The 16569-nt window shown below is 43.9% G+C and overlaps 1 protein-coding gene across 4 annotated transcripts in view; it reads left to right on the forward strand.

Annotated features, from left to right (window-relative positions):
• The first annotated feature begins 212 nt into the window (after window positions 1–212).
• The window catches only part of camsap2a (calmodulin regulated spectrin-associated protein family, member 2a), a 100437-nt gene continuing 84080 nt past the window's right edge, over window positions 213–16569 (forward strand). For all 4 annotated transcript variants that reach the window (XM_062028054.1, XM_062028056.1, XM_062028055.1 and 1 more), the window contains exons 1-2: window positions 213–764; window positions 11752–12014. In XM_062028054.1, the coding sequence (XP_061884038.1) occupies window positions 626–764; window positions 11752–12014 (402 nt within the window). In that variant the 5' untranslated portion in view covers window positions 213–625. The remainder of the gene's footprint in view (window positions 765–11751; window positions 12015–16569) is intronic.

Here is a 16569-nt window from a genome sequence, read left to right on the forward strand (position 1 = left end):
TGTTCTTGTCTTACATAGCAAAACTCAAAAAAGTGCAGTTTCTTTTAGGGAGCCACATAATGCTACTAGAGTACCAATCTCGTCCGATCCACGCTAAATTTGCTTTTTAATTGAGTTGTTCATCGAAACAGGGAAAACAGAGGGAAAAAACATGCCTACTTTTCCGACTGTTCCTGAAGGCCTCTTGAGCGCATGCGCAGTACGAGCAAAAAGGTGCAGAGCGTGGTCGGAGAGAGTGGTTCCTCGCTGCGGAGAAACCGCACCAAGGCACCTGGACCATGAGAAAGGACCACAACCGCGAATCACGCCAGTTTTCCTCGGAAGTAAACGCGGACATGAATGGGAAAAATCCTCAAATCCCACCCGTCCCAAAGAAAGGAACATGCCCACGTTGAGGAGCACTTTCCAAGGAACGCGTCAGTGCTGCTTTGTGCGAAGGAGCTGGTCTCCGTAGATGAATGGATGAAAACCCTGGAGAACAACAACAACCGCCGTTAGGACACAGTTTGTCTCTTCACTCTTCGTTTGGCAGCCGCTCGTTGTTGTCCCAGCCGAATTCCACTATAACGGGATGCTTTGGCGCTGCTCTGCTGCCAAGGGTTGAGAAAAACGACTGCGTGGAATTATGTGCGAAGTTCAGGACGTGAAGAATGTGAAGAAGGTCTGCGTGGCACCGACCATCAAGTCTTTCGAGCACTATGACTTTTCCAGGGCTAAAATCTGTTGCAGTCTGTCATGGCTGCTGTCCAAAGCATATGGAGCAGGTAGGTACACCACCTACCTGTGTCGTTGTGTTTTATTCCATGGTGCATCAACATCTGTAATGTTGTTGTTATGTTTCAATGTCACCATCACTAACAAGAATATGAGACATACTTGAATGATACTGGTCATATCTGAGGTACAGCATCTCGCCTCATTTCAGATGTCTCCTGTGGAACCGTTTTAGATTAATTGAACTTTTATGAGATTAGACAAAAGCAATTCCCTGAGTGGTTTACGGTGATCAATACGGTGCCTTGCATGATGGATATCCACTGTCAGTACACAGGGTGTTAAATGGTAACCTTGGCAACGCAGAAATGTAGGGCCATCATCATAATATGGAGCTGGTAAAATCAATCAATCAATCATCCATCCATTTTTTACCGCTTGTCCCGTTCAGGGTCGCGGGGGGTGCTGGAGCCTATCTCAGCTGCATTCGGGCGGAAGGCAGGGTACACCCTGGACAAGTCGCCACCTCATTGCAGGGCCAACACAGATAGACAGACAACATTCAGACTCACATTCACACACTAGGACAGTGGTTCTTAACCTTGTTAGGGGTACCGAACCCCACCAGTTTCATATGCGCATTCCCCGAACCCTTCTTTAGTGAAAAATAAAATGTTTTTTTTTTTCAAATTCAAGACAAAGTTATATGTTTTTGGTAACACTTTAGTATGGGGAACATATTCTAAGTAACAAATATTTAATTTAGAGTTATTTGGACACTAGGGGAACATATTCTAAGTAATAAAGACTTAATTTAGAGTTATTTGGACACTAGGGGAACATATTCTAAGTAATAAAGACTTAATTTAGAGTTATTTGGTTAGGGTTAGTGTCAGGGTTAGAGGGTTAGGGTTATAATAAGGCCCTGCCGAATAAGGCATTAGTAAGTACTTAATAATGACTAGTTAAGAGCCAATATGTTACTAATTTGCATGTTAATAAGCAACCAATTAATGGTAAATATGTTCCCCATACTATAGTGTTACCATGTTTTTTTACTGGTGCATAAAATGAACCGTGCATGAACATCACCTTGTTCAAACAACAAAACCAACACAGTGCATAAACTCACAACAAACTACACACCTGCAAATCAGTCAGCTGTTGCCGTATCCGTAATAAGCCGATAGGGAGAAGTTTGTATTTACACGATGAGTCGGGTGTGTTTTGACCTCCGCCGAACCCCTGAGGCCGACTCACCGAACCCCTAGGGTTCGATCGAACCCAGGTTAAGAACCACTGCACTAGGTCCAATTTAGTGTTGCCAATCAACCTATCCCCAGGTGCATGTCTTTGGCAGTGGGAGGAAGCCGGATTACCCGGAGGGACCCCACGCAGTCCCGGGGAGAACATGCAAACTCCACACAGAAAGATCCCGAGCCGGGGATTGAACTCAGGACTACTCAGGACCTTCGTATTGTGAGGCACATGCACTAACCCCTGCGCCATCAATCAAAGTTTATTCATCTAGCCCTAAATCACGAGTGTCTCAAAGGGCTGCACAAGCCACAACGACATCCTCGGCTCAGATCCTACATCAGGGCAAGGAAAAACTCAACCCAATGGGCTACAATGAGAACCCCCCCCCCCCCCCCCCGGGCGAGCATTGCAATGAACGTCGACTGGATCTAGTTAATAGTGTGAGAGTCCAGTCCATAGTGGGGCCAGCAGGAGGTCATCTTGAATGGAGACAGGTCAGCAGCGCACAGACGTCCCCAACTGATGCACAGATGAGTGGTCCACCCCGGGTCCCGACTTTGAACAGCTAGCGGCTCATCTGTGGTCACCTAATCTGTGCCCCCTCTCCACCAAGGAGAGGGGATGGCAAAGAGATGGCAGATCAACTGGTCTAAAAGGGGGTCTATTTAAAGGCTAGAGTATACAAATGAGTTTTAAGATGGGACTTAAATGCTTCTACTGAGGTAGCATCTCTAACTGTTACCGGGAGGGCATTCCAGAGTTTAAAATATATTGTTTATTAAAGATGGTGGTGTACAAGGACAAGAACAGGTTTCATTTGTTTTACTCCCAGTGGTGTTGATATCCAATTACTCAGTGTCATAATCCTGATTGGATAAACATCTATTTAACTAATTAATTAATTATCAAGGTAAGCCTTTGTGGTTGTTTTGACAGATTACTTTTTTTAAACATATCGTGACAGTAGAGTTGGGCGATATGGACTAAATTCTATATTGCAATATACTGTATATTGCAGCCTTAGACTTAGACTTGGACTTCCTTTATTGTCATTCAATTTTGAACTTTACAGTACAGGTAAGAACAAAATGTTGTTGCATTAGCTCGTTGTAGTGCAGGATAAAAGAGCAATAAGGTGCATATATAAATAGATTACTGTACAGATAAATATATTGCACTTCGGCATATGCATCCACGTTTACGGGTGTATGTTATACTGTCTTTATAGTCCAGCGAGTTAATACGTTTTTGGGGGGAATTGAGGGGATTATTATGATGCGTTCAAGAGTCTTATGGCCTCATGCAATAACAATATAGATATCACAATTAGGGCTGCAACAACTAATCGATTAAAATCGATTATAAAAATAGTTGCCGATTAATTTAGTCATCGATTCGTTGGATCTATGCTATGCGCATGCGCAGAGGCTTTTTTTTTTTTTTTTAAATAAACCTTTATTTATAAACTGCAACATGTACAAACAGCTGAGAAACAATAATCAAAATAAGTATGGTGCCAGCATGCTGTTTTTTTTTCAATAAAATACTGGAAAGGATAGAAATGTAGATTATCGATTATTAATCGATTAATCGAAGTAATAATCGACATATTAATCGATTATCAAATTAATCGTTAGTTGCAGCCCTAATCACAATATATACTTGGTTTGTAAATGGGAATAGAGCTATTTCAAAACGGGTTACAAAGGCTCCTAATTTGGCTGCTGACGTATGCGGTAACATATTACGCCATTTTCAGTTGTATTATTTTGTCAAAACTATTATTTGTCTATTGTGCGAAACCAACTTTTCTTACCTATTGGTATCTGCTGTTGTGTGTTTGGGATCTGCATAACTCCCGGAAATTTGAAATCAAACCGCCTAGGAGATACAGTGCATCCAGAAAGTATACAGTGCATCCAGAAAGTATTCACAGCGCTTCACTTTTTCCACATTTTGTTATGTTACAGCCTTACTCCAAAATAAAATACATTTATTTTTGTCCTAAGAATCATACATGCTATGCCCCAAAATAACTGTGATTTTTTTTTTTAATTTGCAAATTTATTTTAAAAAAAATAAAAAAAATACATAAGTATTCACAGCATTTGCTCAATACTTTATTGATGCACCTTTTGCAGAAATCACAGCCTCAAGTCTGGTGACACAAGCTGGGCACACCTATCTGTTGGCAGTTTTGCCCATTTTTCTTTGCCCATTCTGTTAGGATCCGCTGCTCGGATCACAATTTGTTTACACTTTAGCGTCACGTGTTTGTTTCTGTTGCCATGACTGCAGATTTTACTCACCTGCCTCTGATCAGCGTTCGGGACGCGCACCTGTTGCCCGAGCACTGATCAGAGGGCTATTTAGTCTTTGCCCGGGCCTCACTCGGCCTGGCTTCCTAATTTGCTTTCATGCAACAAGTTACGACCACTTTGTTTCCTGCTAGCTCTCATGCTACATCAGTTTGTTCTCATGCAACAAGTATCGACCTTTTTGATTCCTGCTAGCTTTCAGGCTATGCTATTTTTTTGCTTGCTAGCTCCCATGCTAGTCGTTTTTGTTTTTTCTGTCTGATTTGTGGAAATAAATCATTTTTCCTACCTGCAAGCTGTGTCCGAGCCCGTCTGCATCCTTGGGAGAACACCTCGCACCACGATGCGACCCGGTCGTTACAGTAGGAAGCCAGCAAGAAGTTCTCCCGCAGCGAGCACGTCGGAGGAGATGGACGAAGGTGCGTGGATGGTGTTGCGAGCAATGGAGGCGGAGACTCTCCGCTATTCCCCCTCGGAGCGCCAGGACCTGATCTGGGGTCCTAACGGAAAGTTGGTCCCAATCCACTCCGTTTGGCCCGAGGACATCGCCACACCCCCGCACCACCGGACGCGTCAGCGAAGACGGAAGCCGCCAACGAGGTCTTCACTTCGCTGCAAAGACGCGCCACTCCCACAGACTCCTCCACCACCACACAGTAAGCAACATTCAGCCCAAGATTCCCCTCCTCAGATGTTTGGCAACCCAATTGACCATTTCGCCAAACATTTCACCGACTGGGCTGTCAGTCAGCTGGAGACCCACACGGATGACGTCATCCCGCCCACTGTGGATGACGTCAGAGACGAAGAATTTTTTTTTAATTCTTCTGCTCCTTTTTGTCAGCCACCTCCTAGTGACTTTAATTCTGCAATAAAACATTATCAGGACATTTTTTTAAGGACTAAATCTAGTCAGTTCCAGTCTCAAGTGGGGGGTGACAATAGACATTTTGGACAATTTAGAGGAGAGGATTCTACCCTCCCCCTGACCACCCTCCACCCACCCTTGAAGACGGTTCCAATCCGCAAGGAACGCGTCTGGGATCCGCTTTTTGAGGGGGGGGCTAGTACTGGGAGCTGTGCGAGTGGGGTGGCACAACGGCGTGCTAAGCCGCAACCTCCTGCTCGGCCACCGCCACCTGTCCTTCGGCGGGCTAAGCCACAACCTCCTGCCCGGCCACCACCACCGGTTTTTCGGCCTGCTAAGCCGCAACCGCCAGCTAGGCCACCTGCACCTCGACTGGTTCTCACACCAGTACCTGCACCTCGGCTGGTTCCCACACCAGTACCTGCACCTCGGCTGGTTCCCACACCAGTACCTGCTCCACGGCTGGTCCCCGCACCAGTACCTGCACCACGACTGGTCCCCGCACCAGTACCTGCACCACGACTGGTTCTCGCACCAGTACCTGCACCACGACTGGTTCTCGCACCAGTACCTGCACCACGACTGGTTCTCGCACCAGTACCTGCACCACGACTGGTTCTCGCACCAGTACCTGCACCACGACTGGTTCTCGCACCAGTACCTGCACCACGACTGGTTCTCGCACCAGTACCTGCACCACGACTGGTTCTCGCACCAGCACCGGCTGCCACGACAGCGACTCCGGCTGCCACGACAGCGACTCCGGCTGCCACGACAGCGACTCCTGCTGCCACGACAGCGACTCCTGCTGCCACGACAGCGACTCCTGCTGCCACGACAGCGACTCCTGCTGCCACGACAGCGACTCCTGCTGCCACGACAGCGACTCCGGCTGCCACGACAGCGACTCCGGCTGCCACGACAGCGACTCCGGCTGCCACGACAGCGACTCCGGCTGCCACGACAGCGACTCCGGCTGCCACGACAGCGGCGACTCCTGCTGCCACGACAGCGGCGACTCCTGCTGCCACGACAGCGACTCCTGCTGCCACGACAGCGACTCCTGCTGCCACGAGAGCGACTCCGGCTGCCACGACAGCGACTCCGGCTGCCACGACAGCGACTCCTGCTGCCACGACAGCGACTCCGGCTGCCACGACAGCGACTCCGGCTGCCACGACAGCGACTCCGGCTGCCACGACAGCGACTCCGGCTGCCACGACAGCGACTCCGGCTGCCACGACAGCGGCGACTCCTGCTGCCACGACAGCGGCGACTCCTGCTGCCACGACAGCGACTCCTGCTGCCACGACAGCGACTCCTGCTGCCACGAGAGCGACTCCGGCTGCCACGACAGCGACTCCGGCTGCCACGACAGCGACTCCGGCTGCCACGACAGCGACTCCGGCTGCCACGACAGCGACTCCTGCTGCCACGACAGCGGCGACTCCTGCTGCCACGACAGCGGCGACTCCTGCTGCCACGACAGCGGCGACTCCTGCTGCCACGACAGCGGCGACTCCTGCTGCCACGACAGCGGCGACTCCTGCTGCCACGACAGCGGCGACTCCGGCTGCCACGACAGCGACGTCGACACCTACCGCTTCCACGGCGACGTCTCAGCGACCTCGAGTGGTCCGGCTGCGCAAGCAGCTCTCTCAGAGGACTCAGAGGCTGCTGAGATTCTGGCGCCACTCACGGCCACCTTCTCGGCGGCCACGAATGTGGCCTTACCGTGGTCGCCCGCCTCGCCCGCCTCGCCAGCGGCGGCGGCGTTCCATTCGCCGCTGCCACCTGACCCTTCCCCGGTGGATTCGGGGACACGTGGCCTGGCGACCCACCACCAAGTCACCCCCCGCCCGCCCTTGACTCGTGAACTATTGCCTTTTTTTTTTTTTGGGTTCCAGTTGTTTTTTTTGTTTTCAAGGGACATCTGGAATCTGTCCTTTTAGGGGGGGGTACTGTTAGGATCCGCTGCTCGGATCACAATTTGTTTACACTTTAGCGTCACGTGTTTGTTTCTGTTGCCATGACTGCAGATTTTACTCACCTGCCTCTGATCAGCGTTCGGGACGCGCACCTGTTGCCCGAGCACTGATCAGAGGGCTATTTAGTCTTTGCCCGGGCCTCACTCGGCCTGGCTTCCTAATTTGCTTTCATGCAACAAGTTACGACCACTTTGTTTCCTGCTAGCTCTCATGCTACATCAGTTTGTTCTCATGCAACAAGTATCGACCTTTTTGATTCCTGCTAGCTTTCAGGCTATGCTATTTTTTTGCTTGCTAGCTCCCATGCTAGTCGTTTTTGTTTTTTCTGTCTGATTTGTGGAAATAAATCATTTTTCCTACCTGCAAGCTGTGTCCGAGCCCGTCTGCATCCTTGGGAGAACACCTCGCACCACGATGCGACCCGGTCGTTACACATTCTTCTTTGCAGCACCTCTCAAGCTCCATCAGGTTGGATGAGAAGCGTTGGTTTTCATCCAGGATGTCTCTGTACATTGCTGCATTCATCTTTCCCTCTATCCTCATTAGTCTGACGGTTCCTGCTGCTGAAAACCATCCCCACAGCATGATGCTGCCACCACCATGCTTCACTATCGGGATGGTATTGGCCTGGTGATGAGCGATGCCCATGGTTCACTCCAAACAGGATGCCTGGCATTCACGCCAAAGAGTTCAATCTTTGTCTTATCCGACCAGAGAATTTTGTTTCTCGTGGTTTGAGATTATTTAAGGTCCATTTTGGCAAACTTTTTACTAAGAAACGGCTTCCGTCTGGCCACTATACCATACAGGCCTGATTTGGGGATTAGTGCGGAGATGGTAAGGTTCGCATCTCTCCTCAGAAGAATGCTGTAGCTCTGACAGAGTGGCCATTGGCTTCTTGGTCACCTCCCTGACTAGACTAAGAAGAATGCAGCAATATACAGAGACATCCTGGATGAAAACCAGCGCTTCCCATCCAATCTGATGGAACTTGAGAGGTGCTGCAACGAGGAATGGGCAAAGAGAAATGGGTCAAACTGCCCAAATATAGGTGTGGCATTGTATTCAATAAGACTTGAGGCTGTAATTGCTGCCAAAGGTGCATCAACAAAGTATTAAGCAAAGGCTGTGAATACTTATGCACATGTGAGTTCATAATTTTAAGAAATTTACAAAATGTTTTAAAAAACAACCTTTTGGGGTATTTATTGTCTGTAGAATTCTGAGGACAAAAATGAATGTATTCCATTTTAGAATAAGGCTGTAACATAACAAAATGTGGAAAAAGTGAAGCGCTGTGAATACTTTACGGAGGCATATGTGCCGTGTGATCGTGTACTCTGCCGCTTGTTGACAGTCAGCTGGGATACCGTGATTTAGAAAACTGATGGATGGATGAATGGACACTGCGTGGACTCTTGGCTTTAGTTTCGGGCCTTTAAAGCAGCCTGCAATATATTATTAATGAGGAAAGGCCTTTTAATAGATTAAAGATTAATCTTGTTTTTATATTCAATACATTTATTCATTATTTTTACACTGACAGTGATACAATTGGCACAAAACAACAAATACTTAATGTTATTAGCCCCACTAACATATATATATATATATATATATATATATATATATATATATATATATATATATATATATATATATATATATATATATATATATATATATATATATATATATATATATATATACATATGTATTTCAGTGTCTAGTTATTGTTTAGAATCCTGGGCTCTTAGATCACTAATACGCTCCTAATTGTTTGAAGAATGTGCTGCAAGGCACATAGTCCGTTGGCGGTGTGTAGTAAAACCCATGCAAACACGAGATCCCTTGCAAATCCTCTGTGCATTTTCAATCAGCAGAGAATGAAATGAGCTGATTCCAAAAATACAGTCCTCCAGAGAGGGTGAGCAAGAAAGCAGGCTCATATCGAGATCTCAGCCGACGCATTTCTGTGCTGGATACTTCATAACATGCATCTATTTCATTAGATCCATGCAGGACTCAGTGCATCTTGCAGTCCAGAGGGTAACCCGTTTTGCCTCCAGACTCCAAATCTCCAGTAACCCTGATCAAGATAAGCGGTATAAAGTAAATAATGGAAATTGTAATATTAAATTCTAGAAAATACTGAAAGGAATCATATCACAACAGTCTGCAGCAGAAACGTTGAGGGTGATCTATGGGGTTGTAGGAAATATTCCTTTAATTTATTGGTTGGGATCAATAAGATATCACAAGCTGGAGCAATCTGCATCAAGATGGAAGCTGTTGATGATGCTGCCTGTCTGCAGTAACAAAGAGTCCATCTGTAGATGACCTTATTGATACTGGTCATGGGGAGGTGATTCACTGACTGACGTTCTCAGTGAGTCAACTGTGTAACGCAATTGGTGCTGCTTATTACCACAAGCGCTACACAAAATCTAATTTTACATTTTTTTTTCTCTGGCAATGGCATAGAAATGGGCTAAAAAACAGGAACGTGTTCTAATGTGTTTTTAATGTTTTTAACTGCTGCAGCTACACAATCACATTGTGATGACAATTTATCTGTTTACCAGTCACCTTCATAAAACAATAGAGACACAAATGAATGAATTAATCTATTGGTCTAATATGGTATAATTTGTATAATTTGCTATGGTGGATTTATTTCTTTAAAAAAGGTTTTACATTTATTAAAAGACAAATCTGTGTTATTAGTATCAACATATCTTTTTATCCTGTTACATTATATAGTTTTGCTGTATTTTTCAATTGTTGCTGCTTATTTTATTACTACAATGTAACAAAAGCTGCACTTTGTACACCCCTGGTTTATTTACATATAATATTCTGCCCTCCCTAAATGTTGGAATTTAATTTGGCAGATAGGTAAGCAGTCCTTTAAGATAAAGACCAGTAAAACCACAATGAAGTTACTGTAAAGCTAAGCACACAAAAGAAAGTACACTAATATAGTGAACATACATAAAGGAATCATGGAAAATCAACAATACAGTGTGGTATAAATTGAAAAAAGAATATAAGATCAAGGTTGGCTCTTATAAAGGTATCTTAAAGGGGAACTGCACTTTTTTTGGAATTTTGCCTATCGTTCACAGTTATTATAAAAGACATGACGACGGATGTGTTTTTTTTATAATGCATTCTAACTCGTAAATAAACATAAATAAAAGTCTGCTTACAGCAGAGGCAATGGGAGGTCCTCTAATCCGCCCATAAATCCCAATAAATAATCTTCCAAAAACCGCCAACAATACTCCATTTCCTTTTTATGATTTGAATATTAACAAAGTATTAGTGATAATGTTATTATAAGCGCTAACGCAGACTATTTATAGCAGTGACGTAATTACTACCGTGTGTCCCTATGTTTACATCATCGATTGGTCTGCTGTGTCCTCGCTTCCCTGCTCCCTGGAAGTTTTTTGTAGATCATAAATCATGCTTTTTACCTGGACAGAAAAAGGCTTATTCCGACTTTGACATCTAATTTAGACCCAGAAATGGCGAGAACGACACGGAAAGACTCTTGGTCACCCCCCATATATAACATATTACATAACATAACATATAAAATATAAATATTTATAGGCTAACTAAAGTTAGCATTGCGATCATTTTAAACTCGTACAAATTAGATTTTCACGCAACAACATTGTCATAAAACAGCAAATGCATTTCTACTTACAGGCAAATAGTCACCAAACTCTGTGGAAACAAATATTGACCGCTAACTTTGTACTACCAGGCCAGTCTGCTGCTCTCTGTGTCCTGACTAGCTATGGAAGCCTGTTGTTCAAACTTCAAACTCAAAATTTAAAACAAAGTGCTTTGTGGAACATGATCCCCAAGACATGGCAGCAAATATATTACCAAGAAGGTTAAATAGAAAAAGTATATATTATTTTTTAATAAATATTTTTCTTGTGGCGGGCCTATATGGGAAGCACTGGGAAGGCTCGTTTCCGACCCAGTCCATCAGTGCACAAAGGTCCATAAAAATCGTTGCATGAAACACCTTTGACAGATTCCCTATTTTCTGCCATTATAACTTCCTGTAGGTGAAATGGCCAGTGAAATAAACATTTATTTTGTCACTTAAATGAAGACCATGATGGGAATGTACATGTTCATGAACATGTGCACAAAGACACACATACAGAGCCTCTCTCTTTGATAAGACGGGGTGTTCCCAGGGAGCTGAATGATACAGAGATGGAGACTAGATTCATCGATTGGGCTCTGCTCCTACTGCGGTTGCTATAGCAACTTCCAGGTTTATCCACTCATCACCCTGTCAGGAATGATACTGCCAAAGCACAGCAGGGAACAATAAAAAAAAATCTGTATACTGATGGGAAAATATCCAATAAAGCCAAGTATTGTTGCAATGCACCTGCTGTTACCATATTGTTACAGCTCATATTGTTTTCTGTGTCGACATGTAAAGTCATATTGTGTTTATTACCGGAGGAAATAAATTAAGTTAAAACCAATTTGGACAATGAGAGACTGAACACAAAGAAATATCCACATCCTTGATGATTAATCTCCCTCCTTATCCATTGAACAGACAGCATCCCAACAGACATGAAAGAGCCCTTCTACACGGACCAGTATGAGCAGGAGCACCTCAAACCTCCTGTGGCCAGTCTTCTGCTGTCTGCTGAGCTTTACTGCCGGGCCGCCACTCTGATCCTGAAGAGTGATGATGGTGGTGAACCTCTCGTGGGCCATGATGCAGTCATCCAGGTTCTGGCCCAGCGAGGGCTCTATGTCACTGACCATGACAGACTTGTCACCGAGAGGGACCTTCGAAAGAGGCCTCTGCAAATGGTAGGACAGTTTTTGAGAATTTTCTAGGTTTTTGTTAATTATGTTCACGTTGTTGCTGCCTACAGACTGAATGATCATAATTTACCTACGTATCTATCAATTTAACGGACAAGCCAGTCTATATCCCAAGTACCAATCAATATATTGGCTAACGCACAAACATTCTCCATTACCATTAGAACTACCTACTTACTTAGCTAATGAGGTTGTTCGTCTCTTTTTGAAGGGCTATTCGATACGCTTTCTCGACACATGGGTTACGATATGATTAAAAAACTATATGTTTTAAAAACAGAATGATTCGATAAGATTCTATATGGTATAAACGATTTGATAAGATTTGCTATGGTGTATGATAGGGTATCAAAAAAATAGATTTTCGAAATAATCGCGAGTCTTGTTTGTAACAATTCTTAATCTATTAAAAAAATAATTTAAATCGAGAATTTTTTGGTTCTCGCCTGGAAAAGGGTGGAGTGCCAACTCCGGGTTGGAGAGGAGACCCTGCCCCAAGTGGAGGAGTTCAAGTACCTCGGAGTCTTGTTCACAAGTGAGGGGAGAGTGGATCGTGAGATCGACAGGCGGATCGGTGCGGCGTCTTCAGTAATGCAGACGCTGTATCCATCTGTTGTGGTGAAGAAGGAGCTGAGCCGGAAGGCAAAGCTCTCAGTTTACCGGTCCATCTACGTTCCCATCCTCAACTATGGTCATGAGCTTTGGGTTATGACCAAAAGGACAAGATCACAGATACAAGCGGCCGAAATGAGTTTCCTCCGCCGGGTGGCGGGGCTCTCCCTTAGAGATAGGGTGAGAAGCTCTGCCATCCGGGGGGAGCTCAAAGTAAAGCCGCTGCTCCTCCACATCGAGAGGAACCAGATGAGGTGGTTCGGGCATCTGGTCAGGATGCCACCTGAACGCCTCCCTAGGGAGGTGTTTAGGGCACATCCGACCGGTAGGAGGCCACGGGGAAGACCCAGGACACGTTGGGAAGACTACTGGCCTGGGAACGCCTCGGGATCCCCCGGGAGGAGCTGGACGAAATGGCTGGGGAGAGGAAAGTCTGAGCTTCCCTGCTTAGGCTGCTGCTCCCGTGACCCGACCTCAGATAAGCGGAAGAAGATGGATGGGTGGATGGATGGATGGATGGAGAATTTTTAAATTTAAATTTAAATTTTAATTTTTTTCAATCTGTCCTGTCCAACTACTCAGGCAAATCATATTGTTGATGTAGATGCCCATATCTGCTGTACAGATTTACTTTAGAAAAAAAAACTGTTAGATACTTCTTTTGTTGCCTTATTTTTATTTGACTTTATTAAATGTTTAGGTAGAGTTTATTAAACAAAACCAGTATAATTTTAAGTAATATAGACATTTATCACAGCTGTTTATTTTATGGAGGAATGTAGTTAATCATAGAACTGACACCCAATGTTTTAAAAAAAGTATTGAATTTGAATCGAGAATTGTTTTGAATCAAAAATCGATTCTGAATTGAATCATTATCCCCAAAAATCGAATCGAATCGAATCGTGTGGTGCCCAAATATTCACAGTCCTAATGTATGAACGATTGAATGATATGGCTAACATTTGTTGATGGAAAAAAAAAATGTGACACCACAAAAGAACAAAATCATCTTCCTGTGCATTCACCCCTCCTCCTGTTAGAAGATAAATAGTTAGGACCGTGGCCCCAAGCACTCAGACTAAATCTGTCCAATCTAAGCCGATGAGCATGAACTGATGAAAACTGCTCGGATGAGAGGCCAAATGTCGTCTAAGACAAACAGTCAACTGATCAGTTGAATGCACCGAGAATAATAAGACCTTTTAGACGTAATTTTACCCTGTTGACACGATGGATGAGGACATGCTGGTTCTAGAGGTCCGAAATCCATCCATCCATCTTCTACCGAAATCAAATAATCATAGGGACGGCGTGGCGAAGTTGGTAGAGTGGCTGTGCCAGCAATCGGAGTGTTGCTGGTTACTGGGGTTCAATTCCCACTTTCTACCTTCCTAGTCACGTCCGTTGTGTCCTTGGGCAAGACACTTCACCCTTTGCCTCTGATGGCTGCTGGTTAGCGGCTTGCATGGCAGCTCCCGCCATCAGTGTGTGAATATGTGTGTGAATGGGTAAATGTGGAAATACTGTCAAAGCGCTTTGAGTACCTTGAAGGTAGAAAAGCGCTATACAAGTATAACCCATTTATCATTTATTTATAATACAGGCGTATCCTGGACAGCTCTTTGGGCACCTTTGTCAACTAGACCTGACTCGGGGGGCAGGTTAAGCAGGGGAGTGGTTAGCGCAAGTTGAATCAGAAATGTGTGTGTGTACAAAGCTAGCTAGGGTTGTTGTTACAGTTGTGTTGTTGCTTGCTACAAATACAAAAATAAAGTAGTCCTTCTGCATGGCAAAACCGTCATCTTTTCCACAAATCAAGTCAAGTCAGACACCTGCGACACCAGAGACGTTCCGCAATTTTGCTGTTCCGCAGCCGTTACGTATCTCGTGGAAATGGCCAGGAAATATAACAAAGTTGGGTTTTTTGTAAATTTTGTTGGTAATTATATAATATATATACACCGTTATCTCAACTTACAAGGAACCTTAACATACGAGTATTTTGAGCTATGAGCTGTGTCTTTAACTTAAGTTATGGGCATCATTTGAGTTACAAGCATTTTTGCCACCGGTTGAAGTAGTATTTGTCCACGCCCACAGCCAGAGATTGACACAATTCTGCCCTCCAGCCGCAGAAGGTTGTAGGGCTGGAAAAAGCAGAGAAACTATTTAAAACATGTCCTCCCGGTTACTCGACCCAGCATGGAGCCGCAGGCGTCCAAACGAGGACATTTATCCATGGAGTTGAAGGAAGGGGCTTCTGGTCCGTCACTTAATTATGTCCGTGTGTAATGTAAACAGCAATTTCCTAGTTCATTTTATCACATATTGGAGAATCACCCCATAGGAGACACCTACCAAAGTCTGTACCCCAAGATAAATGCTGAACAATATTATTACATTACTTCCACTAAGGATTGTACTCTCACATTATTAACTGTATCCACTCGGCATCTATTGCACCGGTCACCCAAGGGGTGTCCCCACATCTGCGGTCCCTTCTAGGGTTTCACGTTGTTCCCATTGGCTTGAGTTTTCTCTTGCCCTGATTTGGGATCTGAGCTGAGGATGTCGTTGTGGTTTGTGCAGCCCTCTAGAACATTTGTGAATAAGTGCTATATAAGTAAACTTTGATTGATTGATTGATTCATAAAACTACTATAGTTGTTTGTAGTACATTATAGTGTATTATTTTATACAATAGTTAATCCCCTTTTAAAAGGAATGTTACATGTTAAAATTGTGGTGTTGGGGGGGACTATAAGCCATCACTTTTTTCCTATGCTTTGAACCCTGTGGCTTATAAAACGGTGCGACTAATTTATTGATTTTTCTTCGCTGGCGGCCATAGTACAAATTACATTAGCAAAACAAATCAAATTCACTGAACAGGTCTATTATTGTTTGTGTTACGTCATCATCTTTTGGACAAGTTTGCACTGTAGTGCTGCATTGCCTTCCTGTTTAGACTGAGCTTTCAACCGAAAGTATAAGTCCTGTTCCGTGTACCAGCCGATCATAGCATTTCTACTCGTATGGATTTTTGATTCATCACTCCAAACGTTTGTAAGTTTTACAATATAAGTAAAACAATTCCTACTTACTAAACTGTCCCATGTGTTGTTTGTAGGAATGTTTAATGCATATTTGTACGTGCTATCGTCATGAAATCCAGTTAGCGTGTTAGCATATGCTAACACGTTTACAAGTGTCTTTTTTAGTATGATGAACTTACAAGGGCATTCATTTTCTATTGTTTCAGTTTCGTAAATTAATCAAAAAGTCACCTTGGACTTATTGAGTCTGTTTAGCTGATTGGGGACTTCTGTTTTGTTTGATCTTCCTTTTTACTGCCGTGGTAAACACACCGTTTGGAAACAATTAAGGTAAACATTTTCAAAATCCATCCATCCATCCATTTTCTACCGCTTATTCCCTTCGGGGTCAAAATCTTTCTGTGTAAATAACTAATTTCACAATGTATTTATCTGCGTCTTATAGTCCAGTGCGGCTAATATATGGAAAAATATTTATTTATTCTAGAATTTAGTGAGTTTGGCTTATATACCGATGCGCTCTATAATCCGGAAAATACGTTCATTTCAAAAGGCAGGGCTGCTTTGAGATACGAACTTGGTCGTGAAATTAAATATGCTTGTAAGTTCAGATACCATTCAATATAATATCCTTAAGTAGAATTCTATTTAGACTGTGTACAAGCCAGCAACTAGCTTGACACATATAGATAAATAAATATTATTACGATCTCAATAGTATTTAAAAAAAAAAGTATCTCCTCTAGGATGGCATTGCAGGAAATAATTGAAAACCACTGACCTAGTGCATTGAACAAAGAGGGCACAGTCTACTAAGTTAAATTCATTGTTTGTTAAAAATACTTGGCCAACAAAACTGATTCTGATTC

Source organism: Entelurus aequoreus, linkage group LG19 (genome assembly GCF_033978785.1).
Source record: "Entelurus aequoreus isolate RoL-2023_Sb linkage group LG19, RoL_Eaeq_v1.1, whole genome shotgun sequence".
NCBI classification, from domain to species: Eukaryota; Metazoa; Chordata; class Actinopteri; order Syngnathiformes; family Syngnathidae; genus Entelurus; species Entelurus aequoreus.